Source organism: Erithacus rubecula (genome assembly GCF_903797595.1).
Source record: "Erithacus rubecula genome assembly, chromosome: 6".
Lineage (NCBI taxonomy): Eukaryota > Metazoa > Chordata > Aves > Passeriformes > Muscicapidae > Erithacus > Erithacus rubecula.
The window spans coordinates 45,622,482-45,637,389 of record NC_136688.1 but is presented as its reverse complement, the minus strand read 5'-3'; the positions used below and the strand labels follow the sequence as shown (position 1 = coordinate 45,637,389).

General features: G+C 40.4%; 1 protein-coding gene across 2 annotated transcripts; it reads right to left on the bottom strand.

Moving 5' to 3' along the window:
- Positions 1–1,400: 1,400 nt before the first annotated feature.
- Positions 1,401–5,430, bottom strand: LYSET (lysosomal enzyme trafficking factor). Of its 2 annotated transcripts, none has more exons than XM_079308145.1 (2): positions 4,940–5,430; positions 1,401–2,989 (listed from the first exon to the last, which is right to left on the bottom strand). In XM_079308145.1, the coding sequence occupies exon 2, from the start codon at positions 2,971–2,973 to the stop codon at positions 2,578–2,580; it is 396 nt and encodes a 131-aa protein (XP_079164271.1). In that variant the 5' UTR covers positions 2,974–2,989; positions 4,940–5,430; the 3' UTR covers positions 1,401–2,577. The 2 variants fall into 2 exon arrangements, with proteins under 2 accessions (XP_079164271.1, XP_079164270.1); XM_079308144.1 differs by having other exon boundaries at positions 5,015–5,383.
- Between the last annotated feature and the right edge of the window lie 9,478 nt (positions 5,431–14,908).

Sequence of the window (14,908 nt, the reverse complement as noted above, 5' to 3'; positions counted from 1 at the left end):
ACAGGCAGGCCTTTGGTGACTCAGATAATCAGCCTTGACAATACCTATAAATTTTCAGAATAATCAAGCTGGAAGTTATTTCACTACTTATTTTTTTAAATACTACAGTAAGAACCAATTTATAATTGATTTTTATAGTCTTTATTTACCCTGTGGGTAAGATTTCACCTGTTGATGTTCCCCTGGTGCCAAAAATGCTGGAAGCACTCTTTTACTCCCATTGTCTAGTTGTATACACTATGTTAATAGTTCTCCACTGCTGTTTCCCCCTTCCAGCTCAAATCCTTACACAGACAGCATTTGCTTGATTTAGACTGTGTGTTTTTCTGTGGTTAGTTGCAAAGCACATGCCTGTCAACAGCTGTAATCCAAAACTAGGCTTCTGATGGAAAATTCTACGAACACGAGCCTCTGTTGTGCAGGTCCCTGCCATGCCAGCACATGTTCCACATCCAGACAGCTTGGGTCACCCTACCAGGCCTGCTAGTGGATTTGCTAAGGGTCACACGCTTGCATGACAGGAAATTAGGCAGTTCTTCCTATCATTTTCTATTTTTGATGCTTCCTCATATACTCTTGGCTCTATAAATAATTCCATCTGCACTCAATGTAATTGTTCAGTTTAAAACTACAGCATCAAGTTAAAAACAGTCTAGCCAGAGGTATCTCCCTTACACCAAATTAAAGAAACAAGGGGATTCAGCCTCATCCAGCAAGCCAGCTACAAATGAGTAATTAGGGCACAGAGCACAAGAAGACTACAAAAGATGAACTGAACATGCACACTGAGGGAAGGACACGAGCACAGGCTCCAGCAACTGACCACCAGCACAGCTGTCTGGCACCAAGCATGCAAAAAACCCACTAAATCAAAAATGAAAAGCTATTGATAAGTATCTGCATTCATAGACTTGTGTTTATAAACATTGAAAAGTTTTTATTTTATAGATAAATAGCATGGTGATTTTAAAAGTTGAGAAAACAACACAACTTAAAAGCTCTGACCTCCCCCAAGATACTAACTACTCGTCAGAGTTTATAATTTACTCCAGCACACAAAGATGGCAGCTTCTTCCTTTTCATATTGCACTTAGAACTCAAAACCTTCTTGCAAAGGCTACATTGTTTTCAGGTCCTAGCACCAACACTGACAATTGAAACCAGTGTCTCCAAGTATCTCCAAATGCAAACAGAAAGTTTAAGGTGTTGGAACTGCCGTGCTTAAACACAGCAACTGAAAAACTGGTTCTCTTTCCAAAACAAGAGAAAGATAACACTCCAGGATTCCCTTAAAGCAGTCAGAAATGGATTAGCATTTGTGTTGATTAGGTATGGACAATCTCATACAGCTGAAGTTGAGCCTACTGCTTCTGAGAAGTGTATTTTGCACTGTTTTCATATTTGTTACTTCCATCATGGCTGGGACAAAAATTTAGTTATTCTCAGAAGAAACAAAAATGGACAGAAATAAAGAACAGAATTAGTCTTATTCAAAATATGCTATTCCAAAATAGCACTGAAAAATAGAGGTTGAAACTACGGCAAAGAAATCTCAGTGGAATTTCAGTATGACTGAAGAAATTTGCATTCATTACAAGAATGAGAAGGTATCTTACTTCTTTGAATTTCTGGAAGAAACATGATTATCTATCTTAGAACCAGTTTGTAGCATCCACCAAACAGTTACCTTCCCCAAATTCAAAGTTTTTCCTAATATATCAGTTCTCCTGGAACACGGTTTTGCATGATGTCTAGAGTGAAATTAGAATGGTCATAAATTTCAGTAACTTGTAATTTTATCAAGCAAGACAATAGGAAAAACACAAAAGAATTTTTGTGCAGACTACAGGCCAACACCAGCCCAGCATAGGCTGCTTTTGATGTCATAGGAACAGTTTAGTGCACCAAGATCCAGGCCTATGCCACTCCTCACTGCCTGCCTACTACAGTGTGGGACTGTTGGGATGACTGAAAATAAGTAAGCTACCACAGGAAAAAAACATTTCCCTTCAAAGGTTTGCACAAACTTTATTCTTTGCTTCCTGTTTTTATATCTAAACTTATTTTTTAAAAATTCATTAAAAACAGGACTGATGTAGATAAATAAAAAAAAAAGAAAAAGCAAAGAATTGTGTTAAGTGCAGCTTTTATAATCACATTCTTAATTTCTTTTATCCTTTTACATTTACCACAAAAGAAGTATCTTTCCATTGATTTCACTCCAAGGGAAAACATAGGAAATAATTTTTTTGCACAGAGGAGTAAAGTTGTGGACCAGAAACTTGTTTCCCACAGGACATTTCAGATGGAGAGTCACAATTTTGCATCATTAAGGCAAAATGAGGAATACTTCCATCACGTGTCACACAGGGTGCTCCCACTCTGGCCACTTCATAGATCCATAATTAAAAACTTTTGTAGTTACTTGTTTGTTTTAAATAGAAAACAGTCACTCTCTTCATTGCTTATCAGTTTGAAAGAAAAGGCTCTTTCCGGCCTTCACTCAGAACTTCAGTCTTGTGATTAGATCAAGCATATGCAATTGCTTCAAATCAGCCACAGAAACTAGAAGTTGAGCTAAGTGTCAATCAGTTGTAATCTACTGATCTGATTAGAGGCCTTCACAAATGTTTGGTGACGATTGCAAATAACAGCCAAGCAGATAGGAATGATGCAATACCCCACAGTTTTGGGGTCAGCTCTTGTACAGGAATAGAGGAACAAGAACATCTGTAAATATGGTATTAAAAATATTATCGTCCACAGCCAAAATGGCAAGGATAGCAGTCGTACTTTTAAGGAGTGTGTCCATGTGGTTCCTTCCTGTGGCTCCTTGGGGTGTTGCTGAATGTGCTCCAGTGCTAGTTTGTTATAAGTCTCATTGATTTCAAAGACGTAATAAAAAGCTGCAGCACTTGCTAGCAAGTACAGCCCCACACCAATCCAGCCCATCCTCTGGCGGAAGTTCATCATTCTCCATGCTCTGCACCTGGAACAAAAAGTGACAGGAACATTCAGTACAGCTTGGAAAGAGAGGACAGATGAACCTTGGTTTTCATAAGTTAACTTTCATAAAACTTTTCATTACACATTAGTTAAAACAGCATACACATCAACGTCTGAAGACCTGAGTTTTCTCTACATCATAGAAAATCATTACTCTGCCAGCAACAGGTTAATGGCAGCAAGATAAGAAGCTCCACTGATGGCTCTGGATAGTTTAGGGCCTGCTGGTTTTCAGGATATACCTGGCTAAAGTCAGGTACTCAGGGAACAAAACAAGAGTCATCAATTAGGTAAGTTACCATCTGTCCTCAGTGTCTCTAGACACAGAGTGGGAATAATGTAACATTTTGTAAAAATATGTAAAGTTTGGAAAGTTCTTTGATACCTGCAAGACAAACAGGCTGCTAAACAGCCAGTAACAGTACCATCACTGCTTGTCTGTGGTGCAGATTGTATTGAGCTCTAGCTGAGTGTCCATTTACGAGCCACCGAAAGGGATGTTTTCAATTTGAACATGAGGTTCAAGAGTTAGGCGGCACTACAGGAATGTACTTGCACACATGAAGGTGTTATAGCCATGTTACTTGCTCCTAGCCACATGTCCCTGTGTGGATATTTGCCACAGGAACTGAGGAACTGAGCTGCACACCTGCATTGCTCAATGCCTTGGTGCACAACAAACCAGACAATCCCATTGGGCACTCTTCAGAAAAAGCATAAATTACTGGAGCCACACAGACACTACTGGGCTCAATTTGAGCAGCTTCAATTCTCCAGCTGGCTGCATGGGTCTTGGTAACTGGAAAGATAATTCAAACCAGTCACAAACACTCCAGGTGGAGTACCACCACACAAATGGTCATCACTTCTTTCCCCCCAAACAGCCCTTGTACAGGGCAGGGAGAACCACTGCTTCTCTGCCACTTGATTAGGTTCTCAAAAAAAAAAAAAAGCTTTTTCAGACCTTTGGGCTTTTACCTTTCATACCTTTTCCTACAGAGGGGTAAAATCCATCTATGTAGTGCTGTTTTAAGAAAATACATCGTGCCTTTAAAATACCAGGCAGAAATGCCTACTGAAAAATGAATTATGCATAGAAAACAGTAACAAATCAAGCAAGCATTAGAGAATTTACCATAAATTATACAAAATCATTACACCATTCTAAATCACCCTAAATCTGCCAGTTTGATTGGCAATCCTGAAAAATTTACTTCCTGGTTTTACATAACTGAGGGATATCCTCAATCCTGACATGACAGGATCTGATCAAGGCAGCCCTGGAGAAATCGTTCTGGTCCTCAGCTGCTGCATTCATGGTGGCTAAAACAGTCAAGCGTACAGGGACATAAATACCTGAGTAGGAACAGTAAATACCTAAAAAGGAACAGTAAATACTCGAGAAAGCTATTGCAGACTTAAGTAATGGCAACTTCTCGCTGCTGATCCTCCTGTAAAACTCAGCTTCCCTTTATTACCCCGAGTCAATGCGTTTAGTAGGACAACTGAAAAATTCGTGAGGAGCTGTTAATCCACAGGGTACAAACTTGAACCCCCGTTTAGCCGCTAAACAAGCAAGCCGCTGGCTGTTTTATCCAGCAGTTCGGATATCCGAGCTGGCTCACGAGTTGTCGCCTTCGAGGAAAATAAACAGACACAAGGTATGTACATATGGAAAGCACAAACACTATGAAAACAGCAATAGATTTAAGAAGGTAAACACCAGCGCGTTTTGATCCTGCCCTTGAGCAGCAGCTAGAACAGAAGCCCTAGCTCCCGTTTATACAGAAAGAGGCTGAGGTAACAGAGTTTCCTCATTGTTATTCTCCGTTTTCAGACCCAACTCCGACTTGCAGCCTTTAGGCACACCCGCGATGGTTCTCGGACCCCTTCACCCCACTGGGGCTCTCCTCCCGCGACGGCCCGCGCACACCGCCCGCCGGACCTGCGCTCCGGGCGAGACGCGCTTCGCCGCCACGGCTCCTTCCCGGCGCCGGCAGCATCTTACCTTCCTCCGGCCGAGAAGGAGGGAGCGGGAGGGCGGCGGCGGGCGGCCCGCTCCCCTCAGCCCGCGCCGTCGCGCCGGGAGGCGGCGAGTCGCGCGGGCCCGCCCCGCTGCCCGCCCGCCGCCATGGCCGCCCGCCGGCACCGCCACTTCCGGCACGGGGCAGCGGCCGCCGGGGCGCGCGGCCGCATCCGGGGCGGGCGCCTTGGCCGGCCGCCATCTTGGCTCGGGCAAGCGCCCCTCTGTGGCCGGGGTGGCCTCGCCCAAAATGGCGGCGTCGCCCTGAGGGGGCGCTCTGCTCCTCAGCGGGGGCACACATACAAACTCTGGTGTTTTGGCGTAGTGGCGGCGTGAGCCCACCGAGGGAAGTAACGACAAAGATTACTAAGGAAGTTGCAGTAGAGACTGAAATAATCCAGCAAATGGCAAACGCGCAGTCAAACCCCAGTATATGTTTATACATAAAGATGACGTAGTGGATTATTTCTGTTAAATTAACAGGAAATATTATGCTTATTATCTCATGGCAGCGAGGGTTAGGGCCAGATGATCTTTGAGGTCCGTATGTTTCTATGGTCTACTGGGGAAATGCTTATAGTGACGCTAAAAGATCATTTAAATTGACAGCAGAATTATACGGTCAGGTGTATTCAACGATGGCGATGATTTTGGGAGAGTTTGTGTGTGCAGAACGTGTTTGCCTGAATTCAGGAGCTGTGTGACGTGAACTCCGGGTCAGTTAATGCCGAAACTGCATCGCCGTACATATGAAGTGAAACCTCTTCCTAAATTGTATTCTGAGTAATGAGAAAACTTCTGGAGAAAGCAGCAGAGGTCACAGTTCACTCTCATGCAGCTGTTGTTAAGAACGAGGTTTAAAAAGGATTTTAAAAGAAATGCCCAATAATAAAAGATGCTACAGAATGATATTTTTGTTTGTTTGTTTTTTTGTTTATGTCTAAATACATAGGATCTTCTGAACTTTTTTGGGAATGTATTAGGTGCGTGTGACGGTATATAAGAGCTGCTGCTAAATCACATCTGATGGCTTATCCTGCTTTTTTTGATGTTTCAATGGAGAGCATTAGGAGCTGGTGTTTTGCACTATAGTCAGGACAGCTGATGAAGAAATGCACGGAGCTGCAGTATCCACAGAGAAAAGGGATGCTGCAGGGAGCCCAAAGAGTCAGAAATACAAATCCCCTCTCACAGAGTAACTTCACCTTAAGTCATACTGCTTCGGGCTTTGTTTTTTTGGTTGGTTTGGTTTTGTTGTTGTTTGGAGTTTGGTTTTGTTTGTTTATTTTAAATTATTATTATTGCTTTAATGCTCATTGAACTAAAGTTCTAAAAGTGACACGAGATGGCGCCCGGCACCACGGGCAGAGTCAGCCTGAGCAGCACCCTGATTCCCAGGTCAGAGATTTTACATTTTGCTTCAGTTGAATGAAGATTTCATTATCTTTCCCGACGTTTAAATAAACCATTAGTGTAGTTCTGATGACAGATAATATGAATAGCTACATACAGCTAATTACCCCTGGGATACTTCTCTCAAGTAAATGCTATTCTTTCCATTCTTTCAGGTGGTGAGGTCCCAGATGATCTAAAAGTGAATAAAGCACCTGTGGGGCTGAGAGACCTTCCTTCCACTCAAGCATGGCTATATTGCATTTTCTTGTATTGAGGTTAGATGTAATGATGAACCAGTTTATTTTAAAATACCTACTTAGATGTCAAAGAGAAGGGTTTCTGTGTGAATTAGTATGTGACTGTGTGAATGTATGGCTTGGCAGTGGATACCTATGCTAAGTGTAAAGCCTGCATTTGCACTTGAGATTCTGATTAAAAAATCAGTGAAATTTGGAAGTTATTCATGCTTAAGAAGCCTGTCTTTTCACTGAGTGGTTGGAGTTGGAAAGAGAGGATGGTTTAGGATTTAACCTGCGTGTGAACTGAGTAGGTTAAAAGACTCAACCAAGGGTCTTCTGTGATAATCATAAGCCCAAGGTTGTGGCTATAAAGAGAAGGATCTAAAAAATTTGAAGAGTTATTGTAACAATCACAAGCTACCTTTGAAAGCTAAGGTATAACACCAGACACAGTGATTTGTAGTATTTTTGGGCTGGATCTCAATCTGCATAAATTCAGTGTTATGCTTGATCTCTGTCATAGTATAGGAAGGGACAGAGCAAATAGCTCAACTGAGGGTTTGTTGGTTGGTTTTAGCAGCAGGCCTCTGAGGGGGGAGGGAATAATACCAAAATTAGTATAACAAGAGCCAACTGTTCTGAGCTTTAGACAAATTCCAGTCACAAGTGCTGGTAATAACAAGAGGAAAGAACTCATAACTCTGCATATTGAAATGAGAACATACACCTGGTGAGACTCAAAAGGGTTACATTCAGCTTGAGAAACCAAAGGAGAAGACAGAAATCTGCTGAATTAAAATGAAATAATACTTAATGGACAAAATCAGAGAATTAATCATGGGATTTTGTACCATTAAAAAAAAGTATTTAATTTAGTTTTGACATGTGATGTATTTTTATAGAAATATTTGGTTTATTTTGAAGGTAAAACAGAAGAGCAATGGAACTGCAAGAGCTGGCTGCTCTCTAGAGGGTAGGAGCCAAGCACAATAACACAGGTGATGGGCCAGAGCTCCACTGCCCAAGCTCAGTCCCACAGAACCTGAGCAAGACAAGCAGGACACACCAGATCCAGCCAGGAGCACGGAGTATCAGGCAAGTCACAAGGTAGGTCCAAGGTCAAGCTGTGAAGGGACCCCACAGGCTAGGGTCAGACTCAGTGAGAACTAGGGTCAGACATCATCTAGCAATTGCCATGAAGGTCCATACTGATAAGAAAAGACTGAAATCAAGCAAAGAAGTCAGTCTGTAACTCCACATCCAGATAAACATGGCTTGGAACAGTCATGGCTGAGCCAGGGACACATACTGATAAACACAGGTCAGGCATGAACTGAAAGCACAGGGCTTGGCTAAACTGGGGCTCCTGAGCCCATGGGAGAGGTCAGGTGAGGATTATTGGGGCTATTAAGGCCTGTTAAGATGCTCAGGATCCTGACAAACTACATAGGATAAATGAGGGCTGACACAGAGAATCAGAAGGGTTAGTTGTAATATTCCAGTCTGACAAAGTTTTCATAAGTCAGTATTAATAGAAAATCTTTCCTAGACTTAGATTTTGGCCAAAATTGGAAAGCAAAGGTAGAATATCTGAGATTATTACAAAACCAAAATTATTTTGCTTTCAAAATGGAAGGCAGAAACTGAAGGACAGAATGCATCCTTTAGGGTGGATCTTATGTTTATATTTAGCAGAGTTGTAGTAGGTTCTCACTAACAAATAATCAAGAAGTGAAAGTCTAATTAACAGAGACATATCTGTCAAGATGACATTTGCCTTCCACTTTGTAGGACACTGATTTTTGATTCATCTAAAACATCACATTCCTGGATCTTTTCCTCCTTAATCCCACCTCTAAACCAAACTCTTGGCTAGAGTTCTAGGAACCTTACAGACTGCATATATGTTGGGATTCCAATGAGAAAACTGGCATGAATGAGGAGAACAGGGCATGAGCACATGTGTTGGTCCTATGAAGATCACACCTCACCTTAAGCAAATACAGTTAGACTAGTTTTAATGAAGGGCTAAGATTCTGAGGAATGAAGCATGAAGCACAAAGCTCCTTGAAAATGCTCAATTGCTGGTTATGAAGAAGGACAACTGAAATAAAGGTTTATTCAGACCCTTACAAGCTCACATCTCTTCCTTGTGTCCCAAAGGTAGGGCAAACTGAAGAACCAGTGCTTTGACTGGAGAAAGAAGACACACAGGGAAACCCAAGCCTCACATGTCATCTGCCCTCAGTTCCAGATGGGTCAGCTCTCCTCCGTCTTAAAAGTGGTGTTACTGCTGTGTTTGTACAGAAATACAGAAGGGAAAGGTTTTTAAGTGAATCTGAAGTAATACATGAAAAAACTGAGGATCTGCATTGGCAAAAGAGAATGCCTTTTTTTAAATTTTTTTTTTTTTTTTTTTTAACTGAGAACAAAGCTTATATGCTCATGTGAATTTTTATCATGATTGCATGCCCAGTGTTTTTGCAGCTTGTAGCAGTTTTATTTACTAGATGCAGTTACAGTGAGTTTCATAATATCCTGTGTGGTGTAATAAGTTGTTTTGATCAGTTACTTATAATTTAGTGTGAGTCAAGAACATGAGTTTGCTTCAATTCATATGTTTTATTTATGATTTCTGAATCTTTAGTTTGTGTTTTAGAACTTTTGTTTCTTCTAAAAATAAGTCTATAATCTGATTCCCTTTTTTTCTTGAGTGGTTGTTTTGTCTGTACTTCTGTCTTTCTTTGAACTTTTTTGTTAGAGACACCTGTTTTCTTATAGAGTCGTTTGAGAGCATGCAAGAAACTTTTCTATAGGATGGCATTTTTATAATTTGTTTCTTTTCATTTCTAATTGAAATAGTATATTTGTTTGGTTTGGCTACACTGACCACATGAATGCTGAATGGTGATCTTTTCCACTTTTGACTTGCTTTGTATACTTTGTATTTTTGGGACCTTAAATTACCTTAATCTTTAATTCTCTGTTCCTAAAATTCTACTTCTACCATTTGTTTTTTAGCAGCAGCCACATCTGAGTTAGCCTTCAGGCAATCACGTTATCCAGGTTCTTTGAATGCCATCCATACTTGGTTCTTAGTTGTAGAAATATTTATCATCTTTCCAACAATCTTTTTGATATTTACAAATAGAATAGTTATTCTCTCAAACATCTACAGTAAACATCTGCCAAAGGAAGAATTACACACTACTACCCTTTGTCAAAGTGCCTATAAAGAACTGAGTCTTTTATGAAGAAGGGCCTTGGTATTTTAGACTGAACTCAGTCTTCACTACACTGATGCTCCTCGTTCATTAGTTACCTCTAAATGTACCCCTCATGGCTGCATTGTCTGCGGTAAAACAATTCCGGTGGGAAAGAGATAAAATCTTTGCTTTTACCCCCTCTTTTTTAGCCAATTACAAAGTGGCTTCAAAGCTGAGAAAGAACTGACAAAACATACTGCAAGAATATGGGCAGAGGTGTCTGGTAAGTGACTATTCCTCTCTGTGGCATTTATTCAAACAGAGGATGGATACAATTTATGCAGAAGCAAAGCAGATATTGATCTCACAGCTCCAGTGATATGACCCAGCAATGTACTGACTTTGGAAGAAAGAGAGCTTTCCTGCAGAATTTTTGTCAAACCAGTTTACAGGTATAAATTGCCTTTCAACAAAACCATTATTCATTACAATTTATTGTTTTTAATGAAATCCCCACAAATAATATAAAAACCACCCCAAGTCCACTTCCAAAGCTGCTGTTAAATTCCTGAGAATTCTGCTTTTCCATGTTTTCAACTAAAGTCAGCTCATACTGCCAGAAAGGAAAAGTTATTGAATTTCCATGCTGAGTTTCCTGCTGTCAACCTGTTTGGTCATATAAACAAGTTAACTGAAAAATGACCCATGTTAAAAAGAAAAACACAATCCTTCTTCTGTCCATATAGATAGTCCAAGAGAAACATCTGACCATCTCAGAGAGTGACTGCTCCATCCCCACAAGAGTAGTGGTGGTTTTTTTTTTAAATTCTACTAATTATCTCTCCTTCAGTGGTGCTTATGTGAAGCAAGTCAGTAATACAATATAGAATTATTTTGAAGAGATTTGGTTTTTGTCTCTTCTGAGATTGCCAGTTTCCAGGGTGTACCTATCTTGCTCTAGACTGTAAACTGTATGCAGCAGGGAGTATCTACATTTAGATTTTCCAGAAACGTAACTTTCTCTTACTAAACAAATAATGAAAGAATTATGTTCAGATCAGGCCTTTTCCTAAATTCAAAGGATCCCAACTTTTTTGCATAGACCAGGATGGAGGTTTGAAAGAGGTAGATAGTGTATTGTTTCAGCTTTTCAGAATTTAACTTTTCAAAAACAAAATGAAAGCAACAACAAACCAAAACCAAACAAAATCAAAAAAAGCCCCAAAAGCCAACCCAAACCAAGCAAACAAAAAAAAGTTTATGTCTTTTAGGAACCTCTTCCCTCTGTCCTGTTAGAGCTTAGGAATTACCCATAGTTACTAACATTAAAATGTAAGATATGTGTAAGATATCCACCCATGTAACATGAAGGTTGATAGGTTCTTAGTCACAGAAATGTCTGCATGGATAATAAAAAATCAGAACTTGTCTGAGGCAATGGGAAGTCACTGTCAGAGGTAGGCTGAATGACAGAAGTACCTGGTGGTTTATACAAGCTACAGACCTGTAGAAAAACTCATTACTCATTGAAGTGCTCAATGTAAGCTCAACTGAGAGGCTTTCATACAAATGTCATCCTTTAGAAGTAAGTCTTCATCTGCATCTGTATGGAGGGCTCCTGTTGTTGTCCTGTTGTTTATATTCAGTGAAAGATAAAATTCAGTTTACTAAAGCTGTGAAGCTTTTAAGTACTCACCTAGCCTTATACCTGAATTTGCCTTTTTCTGAAGCCCTTGCTACAGGTCTGTACCAGAAATCAGCATGGAGATCCAGAATGATTTGAACGGAGATATTAACAGCAGTTGATGGTTACTCTCAAAGGGAAATTTTCAATAATTTATTAGTAAGTATATATCAACCCATAACAGTATTTCATTTAACAAAAGCACATTAAGCAGTATTTGCAAATCTTAAAAGAAAAAGGTATTACATTTATTCTTTCTGTGTATAATTTTTAAGCTGCTGCTCTGTGCTATGTAAAATTTCAGTAATGCCTACTGTCATACTCTGTCATAAAATTCCAAGTGAATATTTAAATGTCTCCAGTTTAGCACATTTATTACTGCATTTGTTGGCATTCTTAAAGAGGGGAAATGTCTATTTCTCCATACAAATGTGTGTTTGGTTTGCCTTTCACCAACAGAATGTACACATAGTCATCATAACAACATGAAGGTACTGGGAGAGTAAAGAAATGCACTGCAATGAGACCGTAACAAGTTTAAATGTATCCAAATCAACACCTCCTCCACATGAAAAAGTATCTGGCTTAGATTAGTGTGTCACTGTAGATGCATTTCTGCAGTGCTTTGTTTAATAGGAGTTAGAGCACCTCCATTCTAAAATGATGCCTCCACGTAGTGCAGGGCTTGTTTGCCAGGAGTTTATGGTGTTCTGGGTAATTGTTACCAGTTGAAGTATTTCACCAGTGAATCCACCGGTAAATTATGATGTTGCAATGGATTGTGACACAAACTTAAACTTATCCTGATCTGGGTGTTGAAGCAGAGGTTACAATTTCAAGGTTTTTTCATCTTCGGTTCTGTCACTCTTTTTTTCACTAGCTAGAAACTGTAATTCTCAGGTTGTTGCATGTTTTTGAAGTGCTAGTTCTACATGCTTTGTCAAGATAGCCTCTGAAGGAGTAGAAAATCTTTAGCCTGGTAAAATTAGGCAGTCTGATACTCTTCTGGAGTGGCTTCATACAGTGAAAATTCTTAGAGTCTTGGTTAGCCAGCACTGCACTGGTGGATGAGAACGGCCACTCTAACCCAGGAGGATCAGAAAGAACAGCAGAACAGGTGTAGATGCCCTTTCTCTGGAAATCTGCACAAATAAGGCCCCCAAAAACCCACCAGTGTTAGCCAGCAACACAGGAGTTTTGTAACTGTAGAAAAGTCTGTGACAGCTGCAAGTTCTCCTTTCCCCAGCTGTGTGGAATGACGGTAAACCAGCCTTTTGGGGCTATTGTCATTGATAGCAAGTGAAGATGATTAGCAAAGAGTTCAGGTTTTAATTGTCTCAAGACTGAGTAGGTGAGATCCTTTGACAAGACCCACATGCCTATTATTCCCCACCCCAATCCAGACTTCATCATCTTCAGAAGATGTCCTACAAATTGTGGCAAATTGGTCTGGCACATTCTTTGGTTTTGCAGAGTAGCCAAAATCTAACCTGAAACCACTATCAACTTTACTCTCAAGACTAACTTCTGATTCTCTGGCTTACAAAACCAGTTTCTTGAGAGAACTCTATAGTCCAAGTAGCTGAAAAATTACTTAAGTGCTAGAAACACTTTTATGACAGCTCCTTGGCACATCCTGAGGCCTCTGCTGCCTTAATGGTGGCATGAGTTCTTTCCTCTGGTTTAGGTTGTTCCTCAGCCTCTTTGATTTCTCCTGGCTGGCCTCCATGTGAAAAAGAATCCCACTTCATAGCCTTGGTGCAAATGGAGCAGAAGTAACCATACACAAAGTGATGAGAGTTCAGGAAGAACATTCTTCTATCTTGTTGTCCATCTTGATTTGTTTAGCTTGTTTTCCCACATAAGTAAAAGAGGGATTGTGTTTGTATCAATATTTATTGCACAATTTCAGAAACAAGTACGTAGGCCTCTCTTAGACATTGAGCTTCTATAAGTATTGGGACAGTTGGCACTTGAGTAATGGAAATTGGGTTCTTTTGAAGGGAATAGGTACAATGATACCTTATCCCTTATCAAACAATGGGAATACTCATAGGCACAGATTAGGACAAACTTTTCATCCATGTGAAAGGCTTTCTTCACAGGTCACACCAGAAAACTTTGGCTCAAGGCAAGAAGTTTTCATCTGTTCAGTCACTGATATTCCTTCCCCTCTCCAGAAGCTCTGAGAGAAGGGAAGATCCCAAAGGGCAGCATTGGCATTTTATGTTCAACTCTAAAGGCTGCTCTTGTACATGTGGTACATTAATATGAAGCACAGAAGTGGCCTGTTCAGAACCACTAGGAGTATTTGCTGTGATCCTGTTTATGGAAATGTCTCTTTTAGCTGTCAGAAAAGTGATGTGGAAGCAATGCCTGTGCAGACAGCTCCATAATGACACTATGGGATTTTAACAAGTCCCACATTCAGATGCGCTCATTGCCTGAGCTTTATTTACAGACTGTCAGGCACTGAGTATGTGAGATAATAAGTTTAATAGCACAGTGATACAACAAGTATTAATGGAATTTATAATCTATGAAACTACAGGTGTCTTACAGGATCTAGGCAATCTGAAATGAATGAACGTTTGTGATTCTTAATGAGCTATCTATTTCAGTTTACAAGCCTGAGCATCTAGTAAATCCTCAGGGCTATAACCAAAGTTGTGGTCTCAGTTGATTTATTCCAGCTCTTTTTGCTTATAGTGGTTTGGCTTGGGTTTTTTCCCCTTTTTCCTTTTACTCTACAGCTGATTAGCTCCTGTTTTCTATACCTTGTCTTCTGAATTTCTAGTTCTTTCCTACATGACCTTTTTCTTCCAGAAGGGCTGCACGTAGTAGGAGGCAGAAATGGAATGTTACAGGACAGAGTGTTGGTAATGTGGAGGAGATGTATATGTATAGTTTATTATTTGGATATGAGACTGATATGTGAGCAAGAAGGGGAAAAAAGCCTCTTTTGGTTATTGAGTGTGGGAATTAGATAATGTTTTGAAATGCACTCTGAGTGGGAAAGAACCAAAGATGAGGGATGACTGGTGGAGCAAGACAGGTTATATTCCTGCCTCTAGGAAAGTAGTAAGTAGGAATCTAGTCAGTGCACCAGTGGTGATTAAGTATGAAAGGTTTGTGAGTACAAGAACAGCACCTGACTCAAAGCAGGGCTTTCCCAGCTGTGCCTCTAGATTATCACCCAGGAGCATCTTTAGTTAACTTCAGGATAGTTGTGTCATGTCCAAAAGAGCTTTTGTCTGTCCAAGGGAAGCTCATTTTGGTTAGCATTGGGTTGTTTCCAGAAGCTTCTCTACATCTTGTTGAGGCAGCTTGAGTTTCATCTGTGTGTCAGTGGCAA